This window comes from Semicossyphus pulcher, unplaced genomic scaffold (genome assembly GCF_022749685.1).
Source record: "Semicossyphus pulcher isolate SPU_LCO1_2020_fin unplaced genomic scaffold, fSemPul1.0.p SCAF_10, whole genome shotgun sequence".
NCBI classification, from domain to species: Eukaryota; Metazoa; Chordata; class Actinopteri; order Labriformes; family Labridae; genus Semicossyphus; species Semicossyphus pulcher.
Genome location: NW_027211604.1, coordinates 1,058,070 through 1,068,707, shown reverse-complemented (window position 1 = coordinate 1,068,707; position 10,638 = coordinate 1,058,070). Strand labels below are relative to the sequence as shown.

The window sequence follows — 10,638 nt, the reverse complement described above, 5'->3', positions numbered from 1 at the left end:
GCAGCAGAACGCTCTGCTGACGCTTCAGACAGCTGTTTGGCCCTCAAGATGCTGTTATGTAACAAACTCGTGCCTGGTTGGGCAGAGGTTTTTATGTATTCTCCTTTGTCTCACATCTTATACTACAGACTGAAAGTAAACACGGGTTCTGTGGCTGATAACTCACTTTTTGAGGTTATGTTTCTTTCTTCAGCATTTCTTGCTGGACTTTTCTTCTTTCACCAAACCGATTTGGGGAACTTCAACATGTTACTAATTTCTCTCTGGCTATTGAATAATGATGGCTATTCATCAAAGATGTGGACTTGAGACTTGATGACTTGGACTCGAGTCGACTCGAGTCACTGTTTTGATGACTTGTGACTTGACAAAAAATAAATGACCTGAGACTGGACTTGGACTTGAGGCCTGATGACTCGGATGACTCGGATGACTTGCGTGTGTTCATTAGTTTGAATGTCAGCTTTTAATATAAAATAATAAAATTCAGTGTAGCCAAGTTTCTGTCTAACTATCAAGTATGTACGCAACGCAAACTGGGAGTCATGATTGTTTATCTCGAGATAACAAAGCTGGTTTTCTCGTGGTGACGTGAACATTTTCTGTCGATGTAGCAAACAGAACAACAGGCTGCTCACTGTGATGTTACAGAGCAGGACGTGCCATGCTGCCGTCGCCCACACTGATGAGGTCAGTTAAGCCTGTCTCCATTGTTTTGTGCTTCTGCAGCTCTGGGGATACGAGTTCTGATCATCTGATGTTACGGTGGTGTAGCTTTGTGGCGGCTTGTATGGATGCATGTCTGCTTAGGGCCTCCATATCTTTCATCTTGAAGACTGAATACACTTTGGTTGGTTAACTGGTCAGCTGTGTGTGCTGTTAGCCAGCGCACTGACACTTTTTATGTGTAACATTCACAACAGTGGATTTTTGGAAACAATTTTCTCAAACCATTTAAGTTGCAGTGCTTCATCCCCATCAGAAGCTAGCTCGTGCTACTAGCTAGTTAGCCTTTGCTTGTACCAGACCGTGCTCATGTGCAATTAATGTGCATGCAGAGTTAGTGCACATGCAGGAGGTATTCTTTCATTCAGTCCCAATAAAATAATAAGACGGTTCTGATTTACCCTTTGCTGTAGGGATGTAAAACAAAAATGCCTCTAAACAAGATAGCCTAGCGTAGCTTTAAGATCAATTTGTATCTTAAGAGTTCTTGTTTTTCCACTTTTAATAGGTCATACAAGTCATGTACCATCAAGCAACACAGCGTGATATTGTTCTGGAGACACTTGGATGACTTTGGTGTCCATGTACTCATCTCTCAGCGCTAAGTCAAGCAGAAGGACATTCTACCACCGTCTGTTTCCTCTAAGAAAGCAGATAGACGGGAGAATAAACCCTTTCCAAAGCTTCAGGCGCAGGTAAAGTGCTGAGGATCTCTCCCAGAGCGAACCAACTAACCTTTTCCTCCAGCCTCGTGTCTTTAATTTGTACTGGCAGACAATGAAATATTTACAAGGAACTCTACAGGCAATTACATTAAAAGTGTGTGGTTAGACACCGCCTACCCTTCGGCGGGCCCCCTCGGTGAGAAGCCGAGGCCGGTTTGGTGAATGGTCGCAAAGTTTACAACGTCAGATTTTACTCACTATCAATAATTCAGAGCTGGAAGAAGCAGAAAGGGAGAGGAAAGGAGGACGGGAGTGAACGGAAAAGAAGGGAAGGAGAGGAGGAGGAGGGAGCGACGTGAGGAGGAGGCGCGTGTTCAGACTGTGGTGGATGTCGGAGGAAGGCTGCACTTCAGTGTCCATTTGCTAAATGTGGCAGAAACACGCAGTGTGGCGGCCATGTTGTGCTCGCTGAAAGCTTCGCCGGACGTCTGATCCCTCAGAGTCCATCCTGCACTCTGAACAGCTACGCATAGCTGCACATACCATACACACACGTGCACATGTATGCTTCATGTACACACAAACAAACATCTGTCTGTAGTGCCTCACACACTCATCGCCAAACAGGCATTCATTACAAAATTACTACCGCCCCTGTGGCGGAGAGCTTTGTAAGAACAAGGTAAAGACAGTAGATTAATTTTGGTGCCTAATAGAGCGACATAAAAGCTGCTACACTGAAGGACAACAAGACGAGTATCAGAGCGTGTCCCACATGTCCTCATACCTGAACAACAAAACAGGTCCACTGCCAACAACATTCAAAACGACATGTTGACACTTATACCTCTTTCCCACCCAAATGAACGCGTTGACACTTTTTCAGACCCGGGAAGACCCGCTTATAGATAATGATTGTCTCTTTTCCCATTGCCAGTGAAGTATACTCCTGTCGGTCTCTTTTCTGCTGCGTCACCGTTTGACGTCACAAACGCGCCAGAGACAGGGTTAGTAACCAATGCAGATGTTACGCTGGTTAGGTCTTTATTGTATCAAAACTCGGCGCCGACAAATTTGGGATGATGTTCGAGTGCTGCTCAGACGGAGACGGGCAGAATTTGTAGCTGAGATGACAAAGACTCGCAGAAGTTAGCAACGGAGCATAGCATCGCGTCGGAAAGGGGGCGGAGATTAGCGTGTCGACACGCGTTTTATTTTCCCAACGATCTCGAGCCCAGGCAATAATTACCCTGGTCTACTGCAGAGTCATTTGACCCGGTGGAGACATTCACAGAAAACATCACAAGCGGCACCCAGTTAGTGACACGTTTCAGCCAGCAGTGGTTGGTCTGCCAGAGAGGGTAGGCGGAGCTAAGCGGCTGCTTTTCCGCTCTCTGCATGTGTTGCGAGTAAACAGTAATCTACTATGGCTGAACAAACAAAGAAAAGATGGATGACTACAGATACAACTTCAACAAGAAGTGAAAATCCAAAGAAAAAGAAAGAAACTCGACGCTCAGATGAAGCAAACAGATGAAGTCTAAAAAGGAAATTGAGTGTACAGTGCTCAATTTCTCAAGAGTGTACCGAGTAAACAGTGCTGCAGACGGGGGTCCCGTTCTTCCTCCTCTGGAAAGCTTGTGGGTCGTAGGGTCCATAGAGCAAGCCAGCAAGCTTTGCTTTAATCTTGCCTCCCAACCCCTGTGGCTCTGATGCATGCAGCCGAGGAGACGATCCGGACTGCTGGTGAAGTTTAGAACTTTTGGACTTACTTTAAAATAAGGCCGATGAAGTGTTGGCCCTGGGAAGTAACTGTACCTAAAAATGATTTACTGGTTTACAAACGTCTCCTTCATAAAGTAAGCAGGTAAGTATCTCTGTGAGTAGTAATAAAGTTTGCACTGCATGAAATTGGCTCCATAGCTTGGCACACTTCCTGTTGGCTCACTCCCCTGGCCGTCTTCTCTCTCATTATTTTACATCACCTGACATAACATAAATTATTTGTCTTTATAAGCTGATCTCACAGACGATGGCTATATTTCTGTGTATACTGCACGTACTGTATGCAAATAACACACATTCACCTGTGCAGGAAGAAAACATCTGTATTTCTTTACATGCGTTTGTTTGTGTGTTAACAAGTGAAGTATTTTTGGGGCGATGTTTTACAGGATGGATTTCAGAGGATCTAATCTCCCTAATCTTTTTCTCTTCATTAAACTGTTAAACTCCTTAAATAAGTGGTGCCCTAACATCCTCTCCCTCTCTCTCTCCTCCCTCCCACCCCAGCTGGACTCCCTGCATGTCGTCCGCCCGGTGTCTCCTTCCCAGAGGAGCGTCCTGCCTGCCGGTGGAGGCGGGTGATGTATATTTGATGAGCGGGTGCTGGGGACCCTCTGGAGGCCTTGGCTACAGCAGGACAATGGGCCTCGCTCAGGTTTCCTGCTGGCCATCACCCACACGGCTGCTCTTTTTGTGGGCGAGCGGGTGAGTCAGGGCTGGAGTTTCAGCCGGGAGCAGAGGCAGAGTTACAGCAGGAGCAACACGGTGCAACATGTGCAGGTTTACTGCCGGCTTCAGCTTACTAAAAAGAAAAGTGTTAGGGAATTATTAACACTCTTATTTAGGGGTTCATAAAGGATGCTGAGATTTGTGGCCTATATCTTTATTGTATTTTTTCTGCATGGAAAGAAATAGCAACAAAAACAGGATCACTACAGGGACCACGATACACCAGTGCTTCTTTAAATCAGCTTTCTACAGAGCAGCTTGTGTTGGTACCTTTTCACTTTTTGTGGGAATCTTTAGTTTTTCGTTTTTGGAACGTTGGATGACCGGCTTTAAAAGTCATTAAGACAACCCTCCAAACTTAGTCTACAGTTACAACCATGAACATCTGAGATTCAGTTCAGCCTGCCAGGCTTCTTCACTGCAGATAGATGTGTTCTTAGACGCTGGAAAAGTCTGGAGCAGATTATACGGACAGGATGAGGCTGATGATGCTTCCTTTTAAATGTATGAAAGCCAGTAAATGATGACAAATGTCACCAGGAAGAGGGTCAAAAAGATGCATACAAAAAATTCAATAAGGTTCCTATGAAGACTTTTTTATTTATCTTAATATAAATAATGTCCCTCGTTGTCATTTTAATGTGCTGCTCTATCATTATAAATAAATGTACAGATTTATGTACCAAACATGATTTTATTGTTATGCATATGTATGTATATATGTATATAGAAGTGCTGTTTAGTTGTTCTTGTGGTTTGCCGTTGTGAGTGATGTATCATTTGTGTTAAAACTCATGACATTTTTTTAAATTGTAAACAAAGATTTTTTTTTCACTTTTTCTAAATTTGATTAAAACGTGAATAAAAAGCGAGAATAATATTCTCTCTGTCTGTGTTCTCTTGTGTTTTTAGTGACATGATGTTTACAAAAAAGACACAGAGAGGTGAAGACATGTACGTGAGTCTGTAGGTTACCTGGTCTATCACACACGTGTTGTTTTACCTTTAAAGTTATTTATTCGGAGCTCATTGGCTTCATCTAAAAACCCGCAATGTCTGTGACAGAGAGGAGAGCTGTGCGCGAGACACGTTCGAGAAGAAAAGCGTTATAAATGTTTTATTGGTGTTTATTTCACGAGAGAAACGGAGAGATTATTATTATTATTTTGATTATAATAATAATAATAATAATAATAATTATTGTTATTATTATGATTATTATTATTATTATTATTATTATCCTATGTAAAGCAACAGCCTCGTAATCCCACAAAACGAGGGATTACCTGGAGATCAACCCCTCCGCCCCCCCTCTGACCCTGCCCCCCTGAGGGAGCGCCTTAAGGTGATTATTGGCATAATTATTCCGTCTTATCGCGCGCGTGTCTGCCCGCCGGAAATCCCCTTTTTGATTGACAAGCAGCCGCCCCGGTGACCCCGCGCGACTCATCTGTAAATATTTCATTGTCTGCTGTTTGTGCTCTTTAGTTGCCGTTCAGGCCTGTTTATTCTTTAATTGAGAGAAGTGTGCGTGTGCGTGTGTGTGTGTGTGTGTGTGTGTGTGTGCGTGTGTGTGTGTGTGTGCGTGTGTGTCTGTGTGTGTGTGTGATGGGGGCCCTTACTACAGCCACAAAGTAAATGAAGCATGATTAATTAATGTATTAATTGCCAAGAAAGTGAATGGGGTTCAGGCGGAGGAATTCCTGCGCGTCCGCCATTAATTAATCATTTGTGCTGAATAACTCTCTCCCTTTCTCAATGTGTGTGCGCGCGCGTGTGTGCAGAAACAGGTTCACAATCAAACGTGTGTTTGTTGCATTTACGAATCCCAGAGAGGGAACTATTTTGTCCGTCAACAGTTTTTTTCAGCCAGCTCACTGCTGGCTTTCCTGTCATCATCCGGTCACAGGTGCTGTTTGTGATCGACATGGGTCATGACCTTTGTGAGGATGACGATGCAGAGCAACAGGAAAGAAGAAGAATGAATGACAGTCAGATAAACTTCACTATGAGCTGCAGAAGAAAACCGAGAAGAGCTTTAATGACGTGTCTGCGCTCTGCTGGTGCTGTCTGCAGGATCTCTGCAGCACTCTTAAAAACACGTTTTCATTCTGTCAGGGGCGACAGGGCCAGAAGAGAAGGCCTCAATATACATTTAAATATGTCATTCCATAATTACTTTGTGTGAGTGTTTAAAGGTCAGAATGAGAATGCTTCTGTTTGACAGTTTTTAGGCCTCACAGTTTAAATCATCTGTATAATAGTAGTAATGGTAATTGGTAAAATTATCAAAAGACAGACTTTAAATAGCTGACAACATCTGACATAAAATAAAGGTTTTACTAAGTTAAAGCTTTCATTCAAACATTTTAATATCATTCATTCATAATCAATAAGTGATTTTCTGTCTGTATGTTTACACTACTTTTAAAAGCTTGTTAACGCAGGTGTTTAATCTGCTGCCAGGTTTCCTGCTGGGTCTGTTTTGTTGCTCAGTTTCTATCAGGTGTAATTTTTCAGTTATTTCAACCACTGTGTTTTTGCAGTGAAACCAGCGGCATCATTCCGCGTTTCGCCTTTCCAGCGAGCCAGGCACGCTTTGGGGCGTGGCTGCAGTCATGGAACGCCACCTGATTGGTTGAGGCGCCCAGCGGGAGGGAGTGAAGCTCCACCAATGAGGAGGAGTCTGCGCTGCAGAGGCTCTGATATAGGAGCTGGAGGCGAGGAGCATCTTTATTATAGAAGTCATTTACAGGCGACAGGGAGGCAGGAGACCCGCAGGAGCCGCAGGAGTTACCTCTCCGTCTCTGTTTCGGTATTTTAAAGCGAACCTGACTTTAACTGCGACCCGATCACGACTACTGTTCTTTCAGATCTGTCCGCGACAGCTGGTTTTCCTCTCCGAGGCTGTTCTTTTTTAAAAATCACCAAAAACGGACCCGAACGAAGAAGACGGACAACGACCCTCCTTCACTTCTGCAATCATGATGTCGATGAACAGCAAGCAGCCTTTCAGTATGCACCCCATCCTGCACGAGCCCAAATACAATCCGCTGCACTCCAGCTCGGAGGCCATCCGCAGGGCCTGCCTGCCCACACCGTCGGTGAGTCCAAAAACAACTCAGTGCTGACTTCCTGCCGCTCCAGACATCTGCCAACAAACTTCCAAACCTACAAACTTCCTAAATTTCCTGAAAAATATGTAGAAATTACATTTAAATGACAAAAACTTTGTTGTTTTCTAAATGTGAGAACTTTTACAAAGACAGCCTGTAAAATGTTTGACATGGGGCGAAAACTAAAGCGCGCAGACGCACGCGGGAATGATTGGCTCTGAAATCTGCCCTGATACGTTTCAGGTAAAATATGGTTTTAATATTAATTTCAATAATTTATTATATATATCGATATATTATTTTTTCTTCACCCGAAAAATCGAACTTTGGCCACATTTCATCAGCAGAAAACAGAAGAAGAAAAACGTCTAATTTGGATCAACTGGAAAAATGTAACTGTTAAAAATGACAGAAAATAAATTAAATGTAGAGTTTAATTAAAAAAAATATGAAGAGGCGAGTTCTATATGAAAAGGTGATTCTGAAGCACCAGCAGCAACAACGAAGGCAACACAGAGAACAAGACGATCTGGACACTCGGAGCAGAGAGTCTGTGCGTAAAGACGCACAAATGCTGAGAAGCCAGATCTTCTTCTTCAGCCTCCTGCTGCCCCTCTAAAAGTGAAAGGAGATGAAGGTGAAGGAGGCGGCGTGGACCCTCTGAGCGCGTCCTCTCATATTGTCCCATTCATATTCAGACACACACTCGTCTCATTTCATTGTCCGCAGAAATTATTCAGGAGATCGTAAATATTAATTTTAAATGAATATCCGTCCAGGCTGACACACTTTCAGGCGTCGTTGGGCAGATCCACTGATGTCCAAGCTGCATCACATTTGTACTTGTTATTTTAGAAGGAAAGAAGAAAGTTAAATGAAAGTTGTATGAATAGATTTTAATGCTTGTGTGTGAGAGCTGTAAAAAACATCTGACATGTTGGAAACATTGTGAATATTTAGAGATGTAACCTAAAAATGTTTCACTCATAACGCAGCTCAATAATCCAGTAATTCCTCTGACAGGCGGAAAGTTCAACGTGTCAAATAAAGTTTGGAATATTTAATCCGTAAAACATTTCAGTAACTTCATCTGCTGATTAATACACAGATTCTCTTTTTACCTCTTAAAACTCCGCAGCTTCTTCAAATCTAAATTTAAAGAAATTAAAACTCAAATGTGTTTTTTTTGTTTTCGTCGACAGTTTTCAAAATAAAGGCCTGAACATAATAAATAAAATAAAGATACTTAAGATGATCCATGTAAAAAACAAAAGGAGATATTAAATTGTTTACACTTGTTATGAATACATGAAGTCAGTGTTTGTTCCTCCTCTAACCGGCCTCCCTCTGCTCCTCTCCCTGCTCCTCTTCCTGCTCCTCGCGCAGCTCCAGGGGAACATCTTCGCGGGCTTCGATGAGACCCTGCTGCAGAGAGCGGAGGCTCTGGCCGCGGTGGACATTGTGGCCCAGAAGAGTCATCCGTTCAAACCAGACGCGACCTACCACACCATGACCACCATGACCAGCATGACCTGCACCCCCACCTCCTCCTCCGCGCACCTGCACCACCCGTCCGTGCTCACCTCCCACCACCACCCTGCGCACCACCAGCCGGCTCAGGGCCTGGAGGGCGACCTGCTGGACCACCTCACACCAGGCATCTCCCTGGGAGGCATGCCCGGCTCTGACGTCTGCTCCTCGGCCTCGCACACCCACGCCGCCCACATGTCGGCCATCAACCACATGCAGCACCACCACCACCACCACTCACAGTCCATGAACATGCACCCGCACGGGCTGGGGTCGCACAGCTCCCTGGGGAGTGGCATTGGAGACGCGGAGCCGGACCCCCGGGAGCTGGAGTCGTTCGCCGAAAGGTTCAAACAAAGGCGGATCAAACTGGGGGTGACCCAGGCGGACGTGGGCGCGGCCCTGGCCAACCTTAAGATCCCCGGGGTGGGGTGTCTGAGCCAGAGTACCATCTGCAGGTTCGAGTCCCTGACGCTGTCTCACAACAACATGGTGGCCCTGAAGCCGATCCTGGAGGCCTGGCTGGAGGAGGCGGAGCGGGCGCAGAGGGAGAAGATGGCCAAGCCGGAGATCTTCAACGGCGGCGATAAAAAGAGGAAACGGACGTCTATCGCGGCCCCGGAAAAGCGCTCCCTCGAGGCTTACTTCGCCGTGCAGCCGAGGCCCTCCTCGGAGAAGATCGCCGCGATCGCCGAGAAACTGGACCTGAAAAAGAACGTGGTCCGGGTTTGGTTTTGCAATCAGAGGCAAAAGCAGAAACGAATGAAGTTTTCTGCGACGCACTAAAACCCGCGGAGGAAACTCTGCCTCGTTTACATAAAGACAAATCAGAGACAAGCTGCTGCGCGCTGTCAGAGAAACAAGGTACACCAGGAGCCTGCTGGTTCTGAGGACCGGACCTGTTTAACACCAAGCGGGGGACACGTCATCCTCATCCCAACAAGTCATATCACCTCAGCCCGGGTCTGATTTTATCCCTGAAGCTCACAGCTTCTCATTTAGTTCTTTTTGCTTTTAATTCGATCTTAAAGAAACGACATTGAAATGATTGTGACTGAACGATGGACTCATAAGATTCCTCACAGTGTTGTCCACTTTTTAAAGGAACATCCGGGTCTTTTGCAGCGCCAGAATCCCGTTTTTTTGGAAACGTTGTCACTTAAAGTATTCAACACTGGCGGCAACAAAAATCCTGCGCGTCTCTGGAGCGTCACCGCGTTGGTCACTGCCCACAGGCCGTGTGTGTGCTGCATTCTTTGGTTCTCTGACAGTTTCATGGAGGTCACATGATTTCCCACTCACTCCACCGGGACTTGTTTTTATCACTCCTTCTGGAAGGTTCCGCCTCCGAAACAACTGGATTCAAAGGTGTACCTTTTTTTTTACCCTGACAGTGGGGACGGAGCGCCGCGGCCGGGAGAAAGACTGAGACCGTGTCCAAAAACCAGAGACTCACATCTTTACGCTTCTCCGCAGAGCTTCAGCCGATCCTCCTGAGACATAAGAGGAAGTGATCACCGTCGAGGAAGAAAAAGAAGAAGAGGAAACGCTCCGTCTCTTTGTTCTTATGGCAATTATTGTACAAAAAATAAGCATAATAATGACGGGAATCGAGGGATCCTTGTCCTCTTAGTCGGAATAGCTTTTTTATATTTATCATTGTACATAATGTGAATATGTTGCACCTACGTGTGTGGGAAGCTCATTGAAATGTATTGTCTTTTCTCCCGGGTGTTTAGTTAGTGTTTGGGGGGCAGATCGCGTCAAAGGTCGGTCTGTGTCTGATCCTGAGGCACAGTGACTCCTGTAATCCATTGCATGGTTTACTCGTAAAGGGGGGAGAGGGGTGTTTTCTGTGCGTCCAACAAAATGACCCCCCCAAAGAGAATGCATTGCAATAAGAAGAAACACACACAAACACACGCACGAACACACACATTCACACGGTATAGCTGTGTGGCTACCTCATTACGCAAGTGTTGGCACGTTCATGGTGATTTTAAAAACACACACGCTAAAAAAAGAAGAGGAGATCATTTCTGTTTGTTTTTAATGTGTTCGTTTTCTTTGTGTTTCTCTTCCACCGG

The 10,638-nt window shown here is 45.1% G+C and overlaps 1 protein-coding gene across 1 annotated transcript; it reads left to right on the top strand.

Moving 5' to 3' along the window:
* The first annotated feature begins 6,889 nt into the window (after positions 1–6,889).
* On the top strand, positions 6,890–9,509 carry pou4f4 (POU class 4 homeobox 4). Its single transcript, XM_069673915.1, has 2 exons — positions 6,890–7,009; positions 8,408–9,509. The coding sequence occupies exons 1-2, from the start codon at positions 6,890–6,892 to the stop codon at positions 9,335–9,337; spliced, it is 1,050 nt and encodes a 349-aa protein (XP_069530016.1). The 3' UTR covers positions 9,338–9,509.
* The last annotated feature ends 1,129 nt before the right edge of the window (positions 9,510–10,638 follow it).

What these genes read in the sequence shown, in the direction of transcription:
- pou4f4 (XM_069673915.1), top strand. Translation starts at nt 6,890, where the DNA reads ATGATGTCGATGAACAGCAAGCAGCCTTTCAGTATGCACCCCATCCTG. An exon ending in CCTGCCTGCCCACACCGTCG is followed by an intron (nt 7,010 to 8,407) that starts GTGAGTCCAAAA and finishes CTCCTCGCGCAG; the next exon opens with CTCCAGGGGAACATCTTCGC.